At 38.3% G+C, this 24,106-nt stretch overlaps 1 protein-coding gene across 8 annotated transcripts in view; it reads right to left on the reverse strand.

The window, feature by feature from the left end:
• The window catches only part of LOC122549405 (ATP-binding cassette sub-family C member 9-like), a 141,869-nt gene that overhangs the window by 48,180 nt on the left and 69,583 nt on the right, over positions 1-24,106 (reverse strand). For all 8 annotated transcript variants that reach the window (XR_006311522.1, XM_043689176.1, XM_043689172.1 and 5 more), the window contains 2 exons: positions 19,691-19,854; positions 3,284-3,407 (listed from right to left, as the gene is read on the reverse strand). Coding sequence is in view for 7 of the 8 variants with exons in the window: in XM_043689176.1 (XP_043545111.1) it covers positions 3,284-3,407; positions 19,691-19,854 (288 nt within the window). In the remaining variant the exon portion in view is untranslated. The remainder of the gene's footprint in view (positions 1-3,283; positions 3,408-19,690; positions 19,855-24,106) is intronic.

Raw genomic sequence — 24,106 nt, forward strand, 5'->3', positions numbered from 1 at the left:
GACCGGATGGAATACTAGGCTGTGCACTCAGAGCATGCATAGATCAACTGGCAGAGGTCTTCTCTGACATCTTCAACCTCTCCCTGCAGCACGCCACTGTCCCTGCCTGTTTCAAGAGGACCAACATCATCCCTGTGCCTAAGAAGGCTCATGCAGCATGTCTCAATGACTATTGCCCTGTGGCCCTAACTTTGATGGTCATGAAGTGCTTGGAAAGGCTGGTCATGGCGATAATCAACTCCAGCCTTCCCACTACTTTTGACCCATTCCAATTTACCTATCGGACCAACAGATCTACATCAGATGCCATATCACTTGCCCTTCACTCCTCCCTGGAGCATCTTGACACCTAGAAAAGCTACTTAAGACTCCTACTCATCAAGTACAGTTCAGTCTTCAACACTATTATCCCCTCGAGACTGATTACTAAACTTAGTGATCTCAGACTAAGCTCCACACTCTGCAACTGGATCCTCAGTTTCCTGACCCACAGGCCACAATCAGTGAAGATTGAGGACAATATTTCATCCTCACTAACACTCAATACTGCAGCCCCCCAGGGGTGCGTACTCAGCCCCCTACTGTACTCACTGTATATCCATGATTGCGTTGCCAAATACCAGACAAATGCCATTTACAAGTACGCTGATGATACCACCATAGTCAGTTGAATCTCAGATGGCGACGAAACAGACTACAAATGGGAGGTCGAAAACCCGGAAAAATGGTGCACTGAGAACAACCGAGCTCTCAATGCTGGCAAAACCAAGGAACTCATTATTGACCTTCGGCAGGATGTTACTTACATTAACAGCACAGAGGTGGAACAAGTGGGGAGTGTCAAGCTCCTGGGAGTAGTCGTCCACAACAAGCTTTCTTGGACTCTTCATGTGGATGCCCTAGTTACAAAGGCCCAACAATGTCTCTTCTTCCTCAGGCAGCTGAGGAAATTTGGCCTTACAGCGAATACCCTTGCCAATCTTTATTTGTGCGCCATCGAGAGAATTCTGTCTGGATGCTTCACAACCATACCATTCAAGATCAGAGACGGTTACAGAGAGTGGCGAACTCGACCCAGACAATCACAAAGGCCAACCTCCCATCTATAGAATCCATCTACCAGGCCCGCTGTCAAGGAAAGGCTGCCAGCATTCTCAAAGATCCATCCCACTCTGGCAATGACCATCGGGGAGAAGGTACAGAAGCTGAAAATGCACCAGCCAGTTTCAGAATAGTTTCTACCCTACTGTTGTTAGAATACTGAATGGGCTCACAAACTCTTATTAACATTCGCCTGTACCTATGTTTTTGCTTTTGCCACTGTGTACCTATTATTTATTTATCTATGCTACTCAACTATGTGATCTGCCTGTATTGCTAGCAAGACAAAGCTTTTCACTGTGCCTCGGTACATGTGACAATACATTCAATTCAATTCAATCTGGACCATCTAAGAGAAAGCAAAACTGTACAGCTTCCACAGAATGAAAAATGAATTTCTGTTCACAATTGTTAAAGACAGGTGCTTGACTGATATGAAATCCAAGTGCTTTGATAAGTAAAAAGGGGAATTTGGAATGACACCACAATGGACAGTAAATTCAACAATAGCTTTCACTTAAACCACACTTTTCAGACAAAGACAAATGATGAGATAATGCAGTTTGTAGGCTCCACAGTCATTTTCTTCTCAACCAGCATGAAAAGATAAGGCCTGTGGTGAAGCAGCATTTCACATTGGTCATCTTCTGTTAAAACCAAAAGAAAAAAATCATTCCCAGATGGTGAAGTAATTAAAGAAACAATGACTGTAGCCGTTGACTCTTTATTCAAGGAACTTAATAACAAAGAAGAACAAGACCAATCCAGAGTACATCAATTGGTACTTCCACTGTCAGTAGACAAGTGAAATCTTTGCATTAAGACATCTTTCAGCAACTGCAGCAGGACCTGAAGGACTGCGAATACTTCTCACTGCAGTTCGATGAATCTGCGACATGAATGACACCAGTTCAATGGACTGTTTTTACGTACATGTTTTATTTAAGGACTTAACTAAAGAAGATCTTATCACCTTTTTGCCCCTGAAAGACAGAACAATAAATTCAAAAGTGAAGTGCTTGAGCAAACAATGGAACTGGCTTCCATCACAGCTGGTGGTGCAACAGCCATCCCTGATGCAAATTCAGATGTTGTTCTATTTTGCAGAAATAATCCTGATTTCACTTCATTTGTAAATTACCACTGTATAATCCACCCGAAAGCCTTAGCCAGTAAAGTTATGGATTTTTCTCATGTAATGAATGTTGTTAAAATTGTAGACCCAATTCAGGCAACAGCCTTTCAGGACCACTTATTGAATGGTCCTTATTGAATGGTGGAGAGATTAATGACCAGGGGCTTAGATTTAAGGTAAGAAGGTTTAGAAGAGATGTGAAGAAAATCTTTTTCACTAAGGCTCGGGGGATTCTGGAACTCTCTAAGGGTAGGAGAGGCAGAAACCTTCATAAGATTTTAGTAGTATTTAGATGCGCACTTGTGATGCCAAGGCATAGAAGGCAAGTGCTGGGAAATGGTATGGGTGCCTGTAGGCAGATTGGATCTAGAGCAGGGAAAGGAGTGCTGGTCCAGAAGTGTGGAAAGACAGTGGAGTCAGCGAGAGATTACTTCCATGCTCTATGGCCAACTTAGAGTGGGAGAGGAAAGTGAAGCAAGGAAAGAGACAGTTAGCTCCCAAGATTGTGTCCAGAGCATGGAATCATGGGGACTGTTGGCTTTGGGTGAGGGTTGAAGGGGGGTTGAGACAGAAGGAGAAGCTATGTGTCACCAAACTAGGTTACCGCTGATCTGCACACTGACTTCTTCTGTCTGTTTTTGACCCACATCCCTTATCTAAGAAAACTCTATTAAACTCAAGTCTTAAATATTCAATTTGATCGGGTATCCATAATTTTCTGGGCGTAATGGGGAGGAATTATACATTTTTACAATGCTTTGAATGAAAAAGTATTCCTGAATGGCCTCTAATGAAATGGTGCCCTTGTGTTCTGGATCCCCTCAAGAAAGGATAGCTTGCTAAACCTATCCAATAAAATCCTACATATTGAACAAATGAAATTGTCAACAATAACTTCTTCACCCCCACCAAACTTTGGTTATATTCCTGCTGGTGTCAGCTTCTACTTGCAAATCAGTCTAATGTGATATTTCTATGACCAACATCACAAAAATGGAAATAATATGGTTGTTGATCTATTAAAATATTTATCGATATAAATCTTACCTTGCCAATTATAACAGTAACTTTGCTTCTGGAAATTTTCATGGAGATATCCTGAAGTACAAATTTGTCAGAATTTCTGTCCCAAGTAAAACAGCCATTGTGAATTTCCAGCACATTGCCATTACTAGAAGAGAAATAATATATTACATTCATCTTTTCAAAAACATTTTCTTAAACATAGATCTTTGTGAGAGACACAAAGCTAATGGATTATTGAAAAGTCTGAAATTTCCCTCAATTTTTTCATTTCATTAATGTTTAATATTGTTTAAAAATAATTTTCAAATGTTGGCATAAAGAAAAATGTGGAAGAGAAAACAAATTAAAGTTTACATGCACAATCATATCAGAAATGTTACTCTTAAAACAAATCAAAAATCTTTCTCTTGAAAGTACTGCTTAATGTACATAAAAATGGATTCGCTCCAAACTAAATATTCAGTAAACAAATCAAACTCTTATTTTTATGTAGGTAGCACCTACGGAAAGAATGGGGAGAGAAGTGTTAAAATGAGGCTGGGACTTTTGTCACTGACGCAGAGGAAGTTGAAAAGCATCCTTATAGAAATCTATAAGATAATGAGGGCTATATATAGAGTTAATAGTAGCTATCTTTTCCTCTTGGATGGGGGCTTTCAATACTGGGGGGGGGGGCACATTTTTAAGGTGAGAGCAGAAAGATAAAAAAAAAGACATTAGGTTGGATTAGATTAGATCCCCTACAGTGTACCCAGACCCATTTCCCTCTGACTAATGCTCCCAACATTATGGGCAATTTAGCAAGGCCAATTCACCTCACCTGCACATTTTTCCTTTGGATTGTGGGAGGAAACCAGGGCATCTGGAGGCAACGCAGACATGGGGAGAATGTGCAAACTCCACACAGACAGTCGCCTCATGCTGGAATCGAACTGGGTCCCTGGCAAGTGTCAGGCAGCAGTGTTAACCACTAAGCCACCATGACAAGCAAATTTTGTTTTATATATACTTCACGTACAGAATGAACTTCCTGAGGGAGGGGCGGATGTGGGTACAATTACAGCATTTAAAACACATTTGGATAAGTATGTGAATAGGAAACATTTGGATGGATATGAGCCAGGAGCAGACGGGGGGGGGACTAGTTTAGCTTGGGATTATGGTCGGTATGGACTGGTTGGACCAAAGAGTCTGTTTCCATGCTCTATGAGGGAAAAACGGAGTGTTGGGATGAGTTACGGAGGTGAGAATGGCATGTTATCTGATCTGCAATGAGGAGGGAGAAACCACCAACACAGATTAAAAGGAAAGGTGAAGAATGACTGACCTAGAGGAAAGGTAGGGAATTATGCAATCGTGTCATTGTCGGGGTGGCAATAGGTAAATGACTCAGTTTCACACTTCTGTTCATCATCCTGAAACAACACTTAGAATATATGCTCATGAATGTCACATAAAGACAGGACAAATCACTATTGCCCCAATAGTAGAATATCCTGCCAACTATCACTATTGAGGCTTGTCACAAAATAATGACCAGTTGGGTATCCCAAAAGAAAAAATAATGGAGACAATACACAAGTTCTTCCAGCTCTCTTCACAAGGTCTGGCCGACTATTTGATGTGGAATTTTGAAATTAATTTAAAAAGTTAGCTACAGGCACAAGACCTATTATATAGGAGATACAATGATGAGAAAAGATAATTGATATAAACAATATAGTATTATGATGATTCTAATTGTCTATTGTATCACCCAAGTTGAAAATTATCGTTTCATCTTAAAGAGATCACTTTCTCTCTGAATTTTCCTGCTTGTATAGAAAACTTCATCATAATAGGTTGAGTATTAGCAAAGATAAACATGTCTGGAACGCACTGCAAACAAAGGAAGGAAGGAGAGAAAGCAAGGAGTAGACTTCTAATGTACATAAATGAAAGGGCTGAAGGTGGTTTGGAACTATTCTTCATGAAGTAACTTCAGAATATTTAGAAAAGGCCAAAGACCCAATTTAGGGCTGGCCTCTAGTGTCCTGATTTAACTGTCCATTACGACTGCATCACTCATTTCACATTAGAAATTAGGCAACAATGAAATCCAAATCCTTTAAAATTAAGAAAATTCTGTTCAGGCCTAAACAGTAAAATCCAAAAGGTAATTATCTTTCAATAGTGTATGTGCTATACCTTTTCAATGCTGTACTGAAGTAATTTTGGACAACTTCAAATCATAAAATAAAATCATAGGATTCCTGCAGTGCAGAAAGAGGCCATTTGGCCTATCAAGTCTGCACCAACCCTCCAAAGAGTATCCCACACAGCGCCAACCCTGTCCCGCATTTAACATAGCTAGTTCACCCAGCCTGCAATCCCTTTACATAACAGACAATTTACCATGGCCAATCTGCCTAACCTGCAACGTCTTTGGACTGTGGGAGGAAACAAGAGCACCCAACAGAAACCCACACAGACACAGGGAGAATGTTCAAATACCACACGACAGTTGCCTGAAGCTGGAATCAAACCCTGATACTATGAGGCAGCAGTGCTAACCACTTAATCATGCCCCACAATAATAAAATATAGTAGTAAAATAGTAAAATCCTCTTACTTTTTTGGTTCCTTGCCGATTCAAGAAATAAAATTATTTATACAGTAGCTATTTTGAACCTCCTTACTCAGCCACTATAGTGCCAACCTTGTTTTTTGTTTTACTTTTCTCATGGGAATATACTTAATTCCCATATCCTTCAAAGTAGTCTTAAAATATTTTGTATTTTTAGTTCAATTTCCCACTTAATCTTCAAACTTTTCTCATAGCTCCATAGTTAGCTCTCTGCATCCTTCTACATTGATATTATGTTTGGCTTTCATCTTGATTATATTTCTCAACAGAATCCAAGTTGCAACAATGTCAAAAACAAAGATAAGCAGGCCAATAAAGCCAGAAAAATATGTCAACTAGAAACTACTTTCCAGACAGACTCACAAAAGACAAGGGGACCCTTCATAAAATGATTTAGCAGCACCCTAATTCCTTAACTTGACAAACTTGGAGATTGTCATTAATCATCATGATACTCAAAAAAATTGTTCTCTCTATATTGGCATAACCATGACAACACTATTGATGTACTGTGTAGGAGGTATGGTGCAATAAAACTGTGTACAGCTGTCATTAAATAAGCATGACGTATTTTTAATGACTTTATATAAATTAATTCAACATCAGTTAAGGTTAGTCACACGAACAAAAAAAAATTTGTTAACTCCTCCCTTTTCCTTGTAGTCTTATGCATTCATAAAATATTTGTTCATGGGATGTGGGCATCACTGCTAGGCCAGCATTTATCACCAATCCTTAAAGGACCTCGAGAAGGTGGTGGTGAGCTGCCTTCTTAAACTGCTGTAGTCTTCTGGGTGCAGGGACATACACAGTGAGGTTAGATGTGAAGAATAATGATATAGGTCTAAGCCAGAGTGGTACATGGCTTGGACGGAAATTTGCATGATGGTACTCCCAGGCATCTATAGGTCTAGTCCTTCAGTGTCGCAGAGGTTGCAGATTTTGAAGGTGCTGTAGAATGAGCTAAGCAAGTTGCTGTTTTGTACTTTGTAGATAGTATACACTGTGCATTGGTATTTAAGGGAATAAATGTTGAGGGTGTTTAGTAAGATGGTGTGGACTTGTTGGGCCGAAGGACCCATTTCCACACTGTAGAGAATCTAATCTAATCTAAAAAAGATGCCTAAGAACTGCCTAATCAATCCTGAATGGTATTGAGCTTCTTGAATATAGATTCAATATTTGAATAGCTAGCCAACTATGAATGAACAAAACTGATAACAAACTTGCAATCGCCATGCAGGTGTTACATTTTTTCCACAGTTCATGGAAAAGAGGATAGTCAAGTATCAGTGTAGCACACCCTTATTGTAGTATTTGTTTAAATGTGGACTTTTCTTCGTTCATTAAGCTCTTTCTCCTTTGGTACTCTTCAAAGCAGAGTTTTTTTTCTAATGCCTGAGTCAACATGTATTCTTAAAACACCAGCATCAAAATAGATTAATTGAAAAATTATTCACTGCAAGGTTCCACAAGTATAATTGGGATAAACTAGTTGACAGACTCCTTGTAAAATAATACTTTGATAAAAATTAATTTGTTGTGAAGCACTTAAAGACTTCTGAAGAGGTGAAGTTGAAATGCAAATTAAAGAACATTGCAGTAAATGACATGTCAGAGGAAATAATGCTCTTCCAAATCTTGTATGCATTGTGTAAAATTCAGTCAAGTCTTGCCTTGTGCCAATTAATGCCCAGACAACTGTTAATTCACTCTGGGGCGATGCACCCAAGCAAAAGGTAGGTTCACCCCCAAATTTACCACTACCTTTCTTTAAAGTTCTAAACAATAGTATCACAAGTCAATTTAAATTGCGCTGTAACAAAAAAAAATACATCCATTGTGGCATTCCAAATTGAAAGAAAATTGCAAACCGAAAAGTTAGCTAATAAGGAATTATTTCAATATTTTAAACAATCAGAAATGAAGAACGAACTAGAGTAAAATGTCACTCTCAATAAATTTGACATAAGCATACTGACTTTGATAATAAAGCTGGTTAGTTGCTATGGGGGACAATAGATGAATCTTTGTCTTCAGGATGGGTAGCTGAAAATGTGTTGCTGGAAAAGTGCAGCAGGTCAGGCAGCATCCAAGGAGCAGGAGAATCGACGTTTCGGGCATGAGCCCGTCTTCAGCCCTTCCTGAAGAAGGGCTCATGCCCGAAACGTCGATTCTCCTGCTCCTTGGATGCTGCCTGACCTGCTGCGCTTTTCCAGCAACACATTTTCAGCTCTGATCTCCAGCATCTGCAGTCTCCACTTTCTCCTTCAAGAAGTTAGGACAATTGCAGATTCCACATTTCCCAGCAAAAGAGTCTCCACAGGTACAAGTTCATGGTAGGGAGGTGGGTGCAGTTTACAGTCAAGCCAAGTGACTCTGGAAAGAGTTTGGAGATAGCCAGAGCAGTTAGCTGGTGTTTAAACAGGTTGCTCAAAAGGCCGACTCCAGTGCTGTACAACCTTGTCCCAATTACAATAAAAACAATAAGTTCCTCTAGCCCTCACCCTACCACAAACTAACACGCCCCATCCATGCTACCTCAAATCCCTCCACCACAGCTCTCCATACCTTCTATAACAAGTTATGGCATTTCCATGCCAATTCCCAATGCATAGAACCAATGAAGCCAAAATGACCAAGTATGTCAAAGAAATTTTTAAAGAAAATGAGTTATCCATAACCCTTCCCTTGCTGAAAAAGTCTCACTCACCAAAGTGTCAATCAACCAAGCCATTTAAAATATCAATAGCTGAAAGCACAAAACTTGAAACATTTTTATCTTCTGTAAACAAGAATTGTTGAATTGATAGAACAGATCAAAGCCAAAGCTGTCAATCCAGCAACATTCTCCCTGGAATTCTGCTGTTTCAATCTTCTAATAGATGTTTGGGCTCTCAGTCAAGCCTCATAACATATTTTTCCAGATGCAAGGTGGTTGATTCAGTATTAACATTCAAAACAGAATTAAACAAATGAGAGAGCCTTCTGACAACAACCGTCCAATTGCAAGTTCTGACTGTGCATGTCCAGCTCTGACTCTTCACGTGGATATATGCAAACACAATTTAAAGCTGATTTTGAAAAATTATCAAAAGATTCTACTTCAACAGTTGTTTTCTCTTTAGTAATATCCTTTCTTTTCACATATTAATGGTTTGTTAGATTTTGATCACTCTATTTCAAATTACTCTAGAGATTTCATGACTGCTACACATGCACATATAAGCACGGCTTAAATGGCATAAATACTAAAAAGGAAAATGTATTTATGGGTCTGGTGAAAAAACAATGCAGTCAGATTAATTTGATAGTTCCAGCTAAGAGCTGTCAAGAGAAGGAGAGGTTAAATGGTCTTCTTTGCTTTATTATTCTACAATTCTAATACAGATTCATATACCTTTGAAATCAAGTACCAGTACAAGATCATTAAAATCTGAATGATAACGTTCTTTAACATGTTCCAAAGAGAAGACACTACCCAAGAGGGGTAAACCAAGTAAATTTCAGACTTAAACTATGAATGAGACATAATTTATTTTTTTTAAAAAAACTTCAAAGATACTGGAAATGGATGGATGATATTTATCTCAGCATACTAAAACAAACTAAAAAAGGTGAAGCACAGAACTGTTATGAGAAGTAACTGCAGAAAAAACTTTAGTATGTTAACCATATTCAAATATGAGCAACAAAAAATATCACGGGTAATTGAAGATCCCTTCTTAGGGTAACAGAGTTGTACAACATGGAAATAGACTCTTCAGTCCAACTCGTCCATGCCGGTCAGAGATCCTAAATTAGTCCCATTTGCCAGCATTTTGTTCATATCCCTCTAAAACCTTCCTATTCATGTACACATCCAGACACCTTTTTCCAGAGGAAGTGGTAGATGCAGGTACAGTCATAACATTTAAAATACATTTTGACAGGTACATGAATGGGAAAGGTTTAGAGGGATATGACTAGTTTAGTTTGGGAAACATGGTTGGTATGGATAAGTTGAACCGAAAGGTCTGTTTCTATGCTGTATTACTCTAACTTTAACTCCATAAATCTGAAGTTGAAAAATGACTGCTGTGTTTATAAGATCAGTTACACCATGGTGTGCATGAGATAATTAGCTTGTAAAATGTCCAGGGATTAGTGTTAAGATTGTGGTTGTCAAACTTAGATCACTTGGATTGAATATATACTGCACAGATTTGTCAAATTTACAGATAATAACAAACAAGCAGCAGAATAGAATCAGAGCAGACAACTGAAAGCCTAGTAAATACAGATTTGCCCAAAGTGATACATCCATGAAGGAAATTAGGCATCATATCAATAATTCTTAAACAGCTAAGGCTGAAGTAAAAGACCAAGGAGTAACTTCAACACTCAATACATCAACATGAGGTAAACAAAACATATACTTAATATAATTCTGATCAATATAACCAGAGCAATAGAACATAAGTCTAAGGTGTATTGTATAGTGCTTTCAGTAGACCTCACCAAGTATATAATGCTTACACCTGATCAGTAATTCACAAGGTGGCATTCACACAACTAAGGGAGTTTACAGGGAAGACATTAGGGTTTGAAATGAGACACATGATACAAGGAAAGAATGGACAAAATTGGACATTTTCCTCAGAGAGGAATCCAAAATATGATCAGATAGAAGTATCCAACTGTGAATGGTACAAGATAAGACTGGAAATTACTTCAGAGTAATTTTTTTAGTATAGGACAAAAGGGCCGAAACAGTTAGCTGTCAAACCAGCAATTATTTGATGAGATCCCCCCCCCCCCGCCAACTTCCAGCTTGAGTGATTCCTGACAAGTTTGAATTACAATAAGCTGTAGGAGAGGGCAGCACCAGCATGGGTCTTCAAAGGCAAAATAAGTTTCCCCAAACGTGGCATAAAAGATTCAGGAACCTAGGTAACCCTATTCCAAGAAACAAGTTATTCTTTTATATTAGAACACAGAGTGAACAAATCCACTTCTGAACAATTTAAATTAATGCTCTCAAAGGTCAGTTAACCACTGTGCAGCATATTTTCAAAAGGAACTATTAACAGTGAACTCTTATGTCACAAAGATCAAAACTTCCTTCTCAATAACTTCACAGCGAGACAATATCATTTATTAAAAATACCAATATGTACACACCAAGTGTTTCAGTCTCCACTTTATAGAATATTTGAAGAGCTATAAGTCTTTCACTTTTAGAATATAATTCTATAATTACAGAAAGATGCAATTATTACACTCAGTAATCATGAATGTACCTGCACTGATTATGAAAATTCTAAGGTGTACAACTTTGTCAGTACGTAGCCTTTGGATTTATTTGGTACCTTTCTATTCCCTTGTACCTCACTAAGTGCAATTCAATGTGGTGTGAACAGGAAGGGATTTTGTCATTATCCTATATACTGGGACAATAAAAACTAAGCTTATCAATAATTATTTGACAGAGTATGACATCATGGTGCCTGAGCAAAACTGGAATCAGTGTGAATCCATTGGTTGGGACCATTCCAAGCACAACAGAAGATGGCTGTGATTGTTACAGGACATCACTCCAATAGTTCATCTTGGAGTATCCTTTGTCCAACTATCACTGAAGGTTGCACAATGTTCAGCACTATTCACAACTCCTCAGACATTGAAACAGCTTTTGTTCACATGCATCAGGACCTGGACAAATGAATAGCAAGTAATATTCATATCATACAAGTGCTAAACAATGACCATCTCAAACAGATGTTCAATGGCATTACTATAGCTGAATATCCCACCATCAACATCCTGTGGGTTACCAGAACTTTAACTGAACCAACCATATAAATACTGTAGCTACAAGTATACATCTAGTGTTAGTAATTCTGTTGCGAGTAACTCATCTCCCATTTTCCTAACTTCTTCAGTCAGAGAGTGATAGGCTTGTGGAATTAATTGCCACGGAGTGCAGTGGAGGCCGGGACGTTAAATGTCTTCAAGGCAGAGATTGATAAATTCTTAATCTTGCAAGGAATTAAGGGATACAGGGAGAATCCTGGTAAGTGGCGTTGAAATGCCCATCAGCCATGATTGAATGGCGGAGTGGATTCGATGGACCGATTGGCCTTACTTCCACTCCTATGTCTTATGGTCTTAGAAATGGGTAAGAATTCTCTTCACTAGCTTGGATGAGTGTAGGTCCAACATTACTCAAGCAGCTCAATCCAGCCTACTTGATTGATGCCTACCCACCACTTTCCACAATCACTTTCGTCATTGCTGACGCACAGTGGTGCTGGGTGCACCTTCTAATGCCTAATATAGTACCTCACTAAAAATACTTCACTAACAGCATTTTCTAAGACCACAACCTCTGCCTCCTCAGAGGTAAAGGGCAACAAATGCATGGGAACACCATCACCTGTATGTTCCCTTTCAAGTCACTCATCATCTTGACTTGCAAGTGTATTGTCATTTCTTCACTGTCACTGGCCCAAAATCCAGGAAGTTCCTTCTTCACAGCAAAAGAGGTGGACTACACACCAAGATTTACAACCATTCAAGAAGTTAGCTCATCATCATCTTCGAAAGGATGCTTCAGGATTGGCAATATAATACAATTGACTTAGTCAGCAATGCTTGTACTTCATGAATAAATTAAAAAATAACTTGTTCAGTTTGACTTCTGCCTGGATCACGTGGCTACAGATCTCAATACAGTTTTGATCTTTTTATGAAAAGTAAGCTTAATTCCAGAGGTGAAGTGACAGGAACAGTCAAGGCAGCATTAACCAATCGAAGGATGAAATATTTCTAGTAAAATTGAAATCAACGGGGTCTGGATGAAAGCTGTCAAGGACTAACTTCATTTTTTGGCAAGGAAGATGTCGGTTGCAACAGAGGTCTATCATCTTTGCCATTGTACATTCCTGCAGAAGTCTTGGTCACCATCTTCAGCCCAACCACATTCAGCTCTTTCTTCAAATGACCTTTCTTCACAATGTCAGAAGTGGGACTACCTCATTTTCAGATGCTGCGATATTCACTACACGTCTTAACGTGCTTTGATGGCTATAAAGAGCATTTGGATCTCCCAAGGTCATGAAACGTGCTGTATAAATGCAAATTCTTTAAAAAGGAGAAGGCATAAGAATACAAACCAAAATAAGGAATAAAAAGATCTAATTCCCTAGATTTTCCCATGGGACGAAGGTCCATAAGTGTCTCAAACGGTGGAATTTTCTGTAAGATCTGGAGTTTTTAGAAAGGTGGACAGGGAGCAAATATTCCAATCCCTGACTGCAGGTTAAAGTCTTGTAATTAAGCTCTCTGAATCTTTCAGGCAGGTCAACTGTCCTAATCATTTTGCACTCATTAATACCCCAGCCCAAAGGAATTAGTTTGCAGGTGTAATTTTGCTAGCCAAAAATGGGAAATTCATGTGTTCACAAATCAAACTATATGTACACAAGACATATGTTTAGCAGAGTAGATTGCTTCATCGAAACTCCAGTGAGTACAAACATCATCGGTTACTAGTTTATTTGTAAACAAGTCATTCCTTTGTGCAAATGTTTATCGAGTTAGGGCTAAAAGGTTATCCTTTTCGACCAGCACATGAGAACTCTCAGTCATTGGCAGTCTGCACCATCTAGTTACACACTTGACAGTGTTAGGGCAGAGGCAGACATGGCCCAGTAGCCTGTCCAGACCAGACAGCCAAACTGGATGGTTTTAGGGCAGGCAAGAAGGCCTGCAATATAAAAAGAGAAAAGATAAATCTTGCAATTGACAGCATTAAGAACGAAGAAAATCAGTCATTAGTTTGGAGGACGCACTTCACCATACTGGGGTTGCTGTCCAATCAAAGGAAAATGTTTTTGTAAATGGAATGTATACAACAAATACAACAAGAATTAGCTAATTAAAGATATTCTGTTAATTAACTTTTAGTTATTTGCACACTGAAATTTAATTTTACTGTTTCAATATCTTTCATAAATTTTATTTTTAATTATCTTTGAACTTATCCATGAGTATTATATACAAGGGATATGGTTTGTAAATAGTGACATTAAGTCCCCTGAACTTAGGTATATTATGTAACACGGAAAGATTGTTAAGTGGTCACACAGTTAATGATCCTCTTGGAAGGAGTGACCACAACTTGCTAGAGCTTCAAATTCAGATTCAAAGATGAAGACTGAGTTGCATATGAGAGTTTTAACAGTGGGCAAAGGTAATTGTACAGGCCTGAGGAAGGAGTTGGCCCTAGTGGATTGGGCAAAAATATTAAAGGGCAGGACAATTGAAGAACAGTAGCAAATGCTTAGGGAGATACTACTGTCAATTAAAGTATATCCTTGAGATGAAGAGAAATTGTAAAAAGGTGAAAAATCAACCATGGCTTAACAAGGAAATCAAGGATAACAAAGGCAAAAGCTAGGCATATCATACTGCAAACGTTAGTAGAACTTTAAACATCAGCAAAGGGTTACTAAAAACAAAACCAGAAAAGCTGATATGAACTATGAAAGGAAACTGGCAGAAATATAAGCCCTGATACCAAAAGCTTCTATAAGTAAATAAAAAGGAAGAGAACAGTGAAAGTAAATGTTGGCCATTCGTAAATCAAAAATGGCAAGGTAATAATGGCAAACTCAAATGGCAGATGGAACTAAATCAATAATTCATCTGTTTTCACAGTGGAAGACAATAATTTCTTCCCTAAAACTGCAGTTAGTATAGAGGAACTTGGTGAAATTACTGAAACGAGGGAGAAGGTAATAAGTAAACAGATGGGATTAAAAGTAAATGAGTCCCTGGGGCTGGATGGGCAGCACCCTACGGTGTTAAAGGTGGTGTCACCAGAGATAGTGGAAGCACTGGTTATGATTTTCCAAAATTCCAAAAATGGATTCTGGAAAGGCATCAATGGATTGGAAACATGTTACTGTGACATCCTTATTCAAAAGAAAAGGAGGCAGGCAAGAAGTGGGAAACTATAGACCAGTTAGTTTGGCCTCTGTCTTGGGAAAGTTTGAGTCAACTATGGAGGAGGAAATAACTGAATACTTGGAACAACAAAGATCAATTCATTAGTGTAAGCATTGTTTCATGAAGGACAAGTTGTGCTTGACAAACTTGGAGTTCTTTGAGGATGTAACCAGTAATGTGGATAATAAGGATCTGGTGGATGTGGTATATCTAGACTTCCTGAAGGCATTTGACAAGATGCTGCATCAAAGACTGATCCAGAATATTAGATCCCAGGGGCTTAAGGATAGAGTACTGATTTGTACAGGGGATTAGCTGACTGACAAAAAAAAAGAGGATCGGGTTAAATGGATCCTTCTCTGGATGGCGAACTGTGGGTGCTACAGAGTTCAGTTCTCAGATTTCGACTATTTACAATCTATTTAAATGAACTGCAAGCAGGGGCACAGAGAAAGCAAGCAATTATGTGAAGAGCATTTACAGATGGCTATTGATAGGCTAGGTGAATGGGCCAGAATTTGATATGTGGATAAGTGCTAGGTTGTCCATTTTGGCTAGAAAAATAAAAAGGCAAATGATTATTTAACTAGGAAGCAGGTTCAAAGTGCATCACTGCAGAAGGATCTGGGCATCTTTGTGCACAAATCACAAAGTCGGTATGCAGGTGTAACTTGTAATAAGAAAAGGTAATGGAATCCTGGCATTTATTGCAAAATGTCTGGGTTATAAAGGTAAAGAAATGTTGTTATAATTATTTAAGGTGCTGCTGAAACCACAACTGGAATATTGTGGCCAGTTTTGGTCTTATTTGAGGAAGGATGTGGATGGCTCTGGAAGCAGTTCAGAGCAGGTTCACCAGGTTGATTCCAGGGATGAAAGGGTAGTTGAATAGTTTTGGCTCATACTCTCTGGAATTAAAAAAAAGGGAATCTGATTGAGATATATAAAATGTTCAAGAGGATTGATAAGGTAGGCACTGATCAGATGGGACGGCCTCAAACAAGAGGTCATAGATATAGAGGGAGAGGAGGTAGTTTTAAATCTGGAAATGAGGAGAAACTGCTTCACTCAGAGGGTTGTAAATCTATGGATCTTACTACTCCAGAGAGCAGTGGGATCAACCAACAAATTCAAGACAGAAATAAATATGTTTCTGTTGAAACATGCTATGCGGAGCAGGTAGGAAATTGAAGCCAAGACTAGGATAAGATCAGCCATGGTCATGTTAAATGGCAGAGTGCACTCACAGAGCTGAATTGCCTACTCCCACTCCTAATCCTTATGTTCCTGTGTTGATCAAAGAACATCACAATGACTCCCATGATAAGGTTCATTTACAATTATTTTGGGGCACAAACAATATCAAAAAAAAAACAGGGTTATATGTTTAAATCGGGTGCAATTAAATGAGCAAGTAGCATTCAACATCCACTGGTCACACAAATAATGAAAAAACAGATATTGCACACTTTTATTGCAAAGTTATTCGGTAAATAAAAGATCCACATTGCATAAATAGTCAGAGGCATCATGTCTGATAATGTATGTCACTTGGACTCTTGAATTGTGCAGACAATTTAAATGCATGGTCCCTTTAAACGTTTTTTTGCTTAATAATGCATGCATGGCAATTAAAAGGATCCAATGTCATGAACATGAACAAGAGGCTTGTGAATTGGTTGACACAATACATTTCTCTGAAAAAAAGCAGCAATTTCCATGCATTTCAGCCAGCAGTCCTTAAAAGCTGAAATGACCTACTTCATTTACTCAGTGTGGTGGCAGCCATTTTTCATCTCCTTTGCATGTTCGTAATTCAGATGAGGCTGGAAGGCAAACAGGTTGCACTTCACAGAGGGAGTTGCAGGCTTAACCTGTTAATCTGGGTAACACCCCAAACTTTTAAATGCCTTTCCTCCATGCAAATCCTACTGACCCCATCAGTTCTGAGCTGCCATATATTCACACCCAAAAGTGATGCTTGTTACAATGCAAACGCATTAGGCCCAACACACAATAGGTCATCACCCTATGTTAAACCCCTTGCCAAAATTGGTTGGTGATTCTTAAGATACCAGCAAAATTTTGTCATATAATTAAATTTGCGGTGAAACACAGGAAGGACACAGGTTCTCTATCAGAGAAAGTAATGTTGGCTATCTCAGCCCACTCTTTATAGATTCACCAAATTACATTCACAGACATAAGCTAAGTGGTCTAATATGAAACTTCCTTATAAAGATTTTTAAATATATTTCCTTTTTCTGGTTAAAGTTTGTAACTCATTTTTACATATAAACCAATAAAATGATATTTATTTTACCTCTTTTTTTTAAAATCAATATGTAGTATGTAGTTGTATAAATAAAGGGGACTGAGAAGTATGAAAGAACAGGTGGGAGGGAAAACAATCAGTACATATATATATTTCCGGTGGCAAATAGAGTGTTGCTGAACAAAGGGAGCTTGGAGTGCAGGTTCATAGCTCCTTGAAAGTGGAGTCGCAGGTAGATAGGATAGTGAAGAAGGCGTTTGGTATGCTTTCCTTTATTGGTAAGAGTATTGAGTACAGGAGTTGGGAGATCATGTTGTGGCTGTACAGGACATTGGTTAGGCCACTGTTGGAATATTGCATGCAATTCTGGTCTCCTTCCTATCGGAAAGATGTCGTGAAACTTGAAAGGGTTCAGAAAAGATCTACAAGGATGTTGCCAGGGTTGGAGGATCTGAGCTACAGGGAGAGACTGAACAGGCTAGGACTGTTTTCCCTGGAGCGTCGGAGGCTGAGGGGTGACCTTATAGAGGTTTACAAAATTATGAGGGGCATAGATAGGATAAATAGACAAAGTCTTTTCCCTGGGGTCGGGGAGTCCAGAACTAAAGGGCATAGGTTTAGGGTGAGAGGGGAAAGATATAAAAGAGACCTAAGGGGCAACCTTTTCACGCAGAGGGTGGTACGTGTATGGAATGAGCTGCCAGAGGATGTGGTGGAGACTGGTACAATTGCAACATTTAAGAGGCATTTGGATGGGTATATGAATAGGAAGGGTTTGGAGGGATATGGGCCAGGTGCTGGCAGGTGGGACTAGATTGGGTTGGGATATCTTGTCAGCATGGACAGGTTGGACCGAAGGGTCTGTTTCCATGCTGTACATCTCTATGACTCTATGACTCTATTCTCCGGAGGTCAAACGACTCCAGTGGAGAAACGCTGATGGCAAACTGGCAGTGGCTAATCATCGGCGGCGAATCGTCACCAGCCCAGCTGTAGAAACATTGGATGCATTGGTGATCATCTTTCAAAATTCAATAGAGTTTGGAACAGTGCCTGGAGAACATCCTGACAGCAGTTGTAGGGTAGAAACTAGAAACTATTCTTAAAGATGTGATAACTGGACATTTAGAAAATAATTATCTAAGTGGGTACAAAACACAAATTTGTTAAAGGAATATCATGTTTCACCAACCTGTTGAGAGGTTTGTCACTGACAGAGGAGATGTGGGGGAACCAGTGGACATGATTTGGATTTTCAAAGGCTTTCAATAAGGTCCCATGTAGCAGGTTAGTAAATAATATGAGAATACGAAGTAGGGGTAATATACTAGTAATGGATTGAAGATTGGTTAATGGAGAGAAAACAGGATGGGCATCCATATAAATAGATCATTCTCAGGTTGTCAGATTCTGACTGGTGGAGGACGACAAGAATGATTCCTTGTGCCCCAACTGTTCAAAACCTATATCAATGATTTGGAAGTGGGGACCCAATATAGTATTCCTAAGTTTGCAAATGACACAAACCCTACATAGGCAAAAATATGTTTTGAGGATGATGCAAAAAGGCTTCAGGGAAATTTGGACAGCCAGAATGAGTGGGAAAGAACACAGCAGACAATTACAACATGGATGTGTGAAGTTATCAAATTTGTTAGAAGAAACAGCATTCAGCGTATTTCTTAAATGGTAAGAAACTGGGAAGTGCTACTGATCAAAGGGACCAGAGTATCCTTGTTTATAAGCTAACTTGCAGTTGCAGTAAACAAGGAGGAAGGTAAATAGTACATTGGTATTTATCACAAGAGAACATGAGTATTGCTTCAATTGTATCGAACTTTGGTGAGTTATATAGCACTTCTATGGGCAATTACCCTGCATCTGGAACTCTCCAAAAAAGGTACTCTTAACGTTGTAGGTTTCCAAAAATTCTGATTCACTTAAATGTATCCATTGTCCAGGAAAGACTGGTGAATTAAAAACTAACTATTAAGTAACTACTAAACTGAACAACCAAACTACAAAACCTGACAAGCCGAATATCCCCCGCAAAACTTGGCTTATCCTTACAAGAATTGACAACACATCGCCACCCATCAACCCACCTCAGGCCCTCATTGGCTTAACTCTCCTCCTCATCCACCTGCCACCTTACCTTTTTATCTACCCACATATCACCTTAAACCATACTTAACTTACCTCTCCTTAGTCGCTGTCAAAGTTTCAAATTATTTGAGAACTTCAAATAATGTAATACCTAATATTTGGAATTTTAGCTGGAAAATTCACCGACTTGTAAGTGAATGTGCTTAAGAAGCAGTAATGTTAGTCAAATCTGTTCAAACGATATTTGGAATTTCATCAACCAAATAAATTGACTATTTTTTTAAAGGATATTCTAAATGTTTAAATGCCTGATGCCTTGCTTGATATATTGTAAAGAAGTCTTTTATTCAATTACACAACCATTGGTTTTCAAATGCAATAAAAGAATTCACTGTACTTAGTGAATAAACATGTTTTGAAACTTTACCTGCAACTGGGAAGGAGATCCACATCATCTACAATGCTTTCATCTGGTTTTGCCCCATTGCAATCATTAATTAAAGAGTCCAGATGGGGTTTGTCTGGGTGGTCTTGCAAATCATTGCAGTTGTTAGAATGATCAGTAACATCTTTCCCTTCTGTCTGTACAAGCTGTGAAATTCAAGTCAAATATAAGAAGAGTGCATTTCATTTTTTAGAAGAGATCAAGCAAATGACTCCTTCAAATATCCATTAAAACAAATAATAAAATCATTTGTATGTTGTTACAATCCCAGGTGATGTCGAGACTGAAAATTCAGATCTCAGACTGAAATCTGACATGATAGACCTTTTTTGTCATAAATGAGATGGTTGCTCCCCGAAACATAAGCATACAATGCTGCAGATTTGGCTTTACAAACAAAAAAATTATTATGCAAAGAAATGAAGGTAATCTAGAATAAATCAAGATATTTACATTAACATAAGTTTAAATATTTTGAAACAACTCCACTAATCCTAAAAGAGTCCAGTTACAGTACTCAAAAACCAATGAGAGTACCATTCCCGATCCCACAAAAAGGCTTGACGCGGCTATGCTTTCCATTCCTGGTTGAGAGAATCTGAAGCCTCTTCCCTGTTTTATCATATAACTGAGCTTAAATTTTCCCAGCTATAAGTGCTCCAGGGTGAACATTTCTGGTCTAGAGCTTTTGAACTGAATTCTTTACACTGTGGTAACCTATGTTTAACAATTCTAAAATCTCTTTTCCTTTTCTCAGAAAATACCACTTTACAGCTCCAACTTCAGCTAAGAACCTTACAGAACTACCCAAACTGAAAAATAAATCTTCATTTTTAGACTATGGGTGTTTCCCCCAAGCCCCCCAAAAATTCCTGAATCTTCCATCTCAATGCTTAACACTGTTTTCTTTGTTCACTTATGAATTCTCCCAATACACACAAATTCCCATTTGTTCTTGGAGGCCACCTCCCTCACAAGCCGCTTTAAAATAATTCATAATGGCCGTAGAAATATTTTGAATTTTGATCTAGCGGCATATGGAATTTCTGTGATTAAATTTAAAAATCCAAAATCAAAGGTAAATGATATTAAAATACTTATAAGTCACATATTCCATATCACAATGTGCACTTAAAATTATACTTAACCAAAACCACAAGTTCAAAGAGAATGTTTAAATCTTTTGCTCTATTAAGTTTTTAAAAATTAAATTCCTTTTCTCAGTATCAATTTGTGAGATCAAAAAACAACTGCATAGTACTCAAGACTCTTGCATTTCCTATCAAACGACCAAACTCTCAATATCTGCGAATACCTACAGAAATAAATGTTCTAACATTAATTAGAAAGAAGGAAAAAATTTAGCACATTCAGCTCTTTGAACCTGTTTCACCATTCAACAATCTTGAAGTTGATCTAGATCTCAACTGCATCCATTTGCCTTGGCTCAACCATATTCCTGGTTATCATTTGGCTACCAAACATCTACCATTTAAAAATTATTAACTGAGACAACTTCAATTACTCTTTGTGGGAGTACATTCCACATTGCTACCATCCTTTGCACGACAGTGTTTCTTAATTTCTCTCCTGAATGGACCAGTCCTCATTTTAAGATTACATCACCTGGTCCTAGATTTTGCCATCAGCAGAAAATATTTCTACCTATCTTACCAACTCTTTTCACAGTTCAAAATAAAATCAATTAAATTGACCCCTTACTTTTTACATTCTAGGGAATACAAATCTACTTTGTACCAAGTCTCCTTGTCATCAAATCTGTCGGGTCCTGATAATATTCTACTTCATTTGCGCTACTCTTTTGATGAGACCAGTCTAGCCATTCTAAGGTGCAATGGCCATTTTGGTATTTCAGAAATGTTATAAACCTGGTTTATACCATCTTTTCCCCTTGATAATCTAGACTGGTAATCAATTAAGGTTAACAATCCATCAACATCTGATTATTGCTTTTTAGCATGCTTGAATGCCTAAATCATTTTGCACCTCCACTATTGTCTCACTCGCTTATAATTAAGCATTACTTTCCTCATGAGTCTTCATTCAGTACATTTGTATCCTGTTAATATTACCTCCCACTTCTCAGAAATGCTTGGAAGTTAACCAAGACATGCTACAGGCACATGTGAAATGTTGACATCATGACAGAAAAGCTGGAGATAAAAAAAATGGATGAGATCAAGCATATCTCCATACAATTTTCTATCTGGCTTCCCGGTTTAGAAAATTAAGACTTTTGTGAATAGGCTGGGTAAAGATATTTCTTTTGAACAAGACCTTCTGCATTTCAGAGTCATGTTCAATGCAGAGTTGAACTGCTAGCTTGAACATTGTCTCCTCAACAATGATAGCCTAAATGGAATTTGATAATATCACCTATCTGTGCTGCTGCCTCAACCATTTTCTAATCGTACTCTCATTCATCCTTCGTCACTTCCAGACGTCTCCAATCATATTAGCAACTACAGGAAATGTTCACTATTTCTGGATGGTCCCACTTAAAAGACATAATGGCAACTTCAGATCTCTTTTGTGTAGTTTCTTTTTACCTCACCAATAAGACAGCCATCCTAGGTTTTTATAGGTCCAAAGACAAAGTTTGGGAGGAAGAAGAGGATTTAATAGTTCAACATTAAAATTACAGTACACTTTAAGGCCAATGTGCCTTCCATTTGAGGTATATCACTATGAACGCACTGCAGGTCAAGTCTCTTGTTGGCTTTTACAGTACAAGAATGTCCTCTATAGGCTGTGCAGTTCCTTAGAACACAATGTAAAGAAGGTTAATTCATTTAATTAAGTTAATTACTGAATAACCTATAATTGGGCATAGTTAGTGGATGCTTCAGGTATCTGAACTGTTTTTGGTACATTCCAAAATATAGTACAGGTAAGATTTGAAGAGTTGTGGTTGGATCACAGCTGCTACATTTAGTTTCTTTTGGCTTGTTCTTGAATTAATTTACTGCTTAGAAGAGTGAAGTTCTGGCAGCGATACATACAACTGATCTTGTGGTTTCTTGTTCTGGCATATTTTGACAAGGGGAGGTGAGAATAGCTCAAGGAGCAGAGCTCACTTTACCGATTCAACTAGATTTTCATGAAGATTTTGAGATAGCTTATTGACAGTTAATGCAAGTTGAATGGGATAAGTAGTAATTGAAATGAAATGACATTACAAATCCATAGCTGACACAAACTTGATCTTCAAAATTCCTATACATCTCTACCCAAGATTTGAATGCTTCCTCGTCATTGATGGCAAGAAGTCAAGAGTTGGAGAAAGGATTAATACTTTGCTCAGCTCTTTTTCAGCTTTTGCAAATCATCCTGCGATTAGTAATTAAAGCTAATTTGTCAATTTTTTCCATGACTACGATAATACCTTGCTTTCAGGACTTCGCCTATAATGAAGGTGCATGCTACGAACAGTTACATTCCATGAAAAAACATTTTCAGGGGCATGGTTTCATGTAAATGAGATACATAAAAACAGAACTAGCTGGAGAAGGGGCAAAGGTGAAGGGTCACTGAACTCAAAACATTAACTCTGTTCTCTTCCACAGATGGAGAGGCTGGGTAGGCTGGGGCTGTTTTCCCTGGAGTGTCAGATGCTGAGGAGTGACATTTAGAGGTTTATAAAATTATGAGGGGCATGAATAGGATAAATAGACAAGGTCTTTTTCCTTCGGTGGGGACTTCAGAACTAGAGGGCATGGGTTTAGGGTGAGAAGGGAAAGATTTAAAAGAGATCTAAAGGGCAACTTTTTAACGCAGAGGCTGGTGCATGTATGGAATGAGCTGCCCAAGAAAGTGTGGGAGGCTGGTACAATTACAATATTTAAAAGATATCTGGATGGGTATATGATTAGGAAGGGTTTAGAGAGATATGGGCTGGGTGCTGGCAAATGGGACATGATTAGGTTAGGATATCTAGTCGGCATGGATGAGTTAGATCAAAGGGTCTGTTTCTGTGCTGTACATCTCTATAGCTTTATGTCATCAGATCTGCTGAGTTTCTCCAGGAATGTTTGCTTTTGTATACTCAGAATTCACTTCTGCTTCAGTAATGATGCTTTTTTTAAAAACTTTTGATGCAAAATAATTTTGTAGTTTAGTTGATTTGCATTTTAAATTTATCATTAAAAAAGGTTTTTTTGGATTAGTTTAGCTGAAGCTACCACCAAAATAAGAATTACACAAAAAGCATTAGTTTTTATGGAAATTAATTAGAAGTGTTGTACAACAGAACAGTATGTGTCACAAATTAACACACTGACCACTGAAAAGATACTTAAACAGTTTCTTGTTTTAGTTAGAGGCAACCAGACATAAGTAACATCACGCAGCAAATAACCCCACCACCCTGTGGCCAAA

The sequence above is a fragment of the Chiloscyllium plagiosum genome, chromosome 4 (genome assembly GCF_004010195.1).
Source record: "Chiloscyllium plagiosum isolate BGI_BamShark_2017 chromosome 4, ASM401019v2, whole genome shotgun sequence".
Classification (NCBI taxonomy): domain Eukaryota; kingdom Metazoa; phylum Chordata; class Chondrichthyes; order Orectolobiformes; family Hemiscylliidae; genus Chiloscyllium; species Chiloscyllium plagiosum.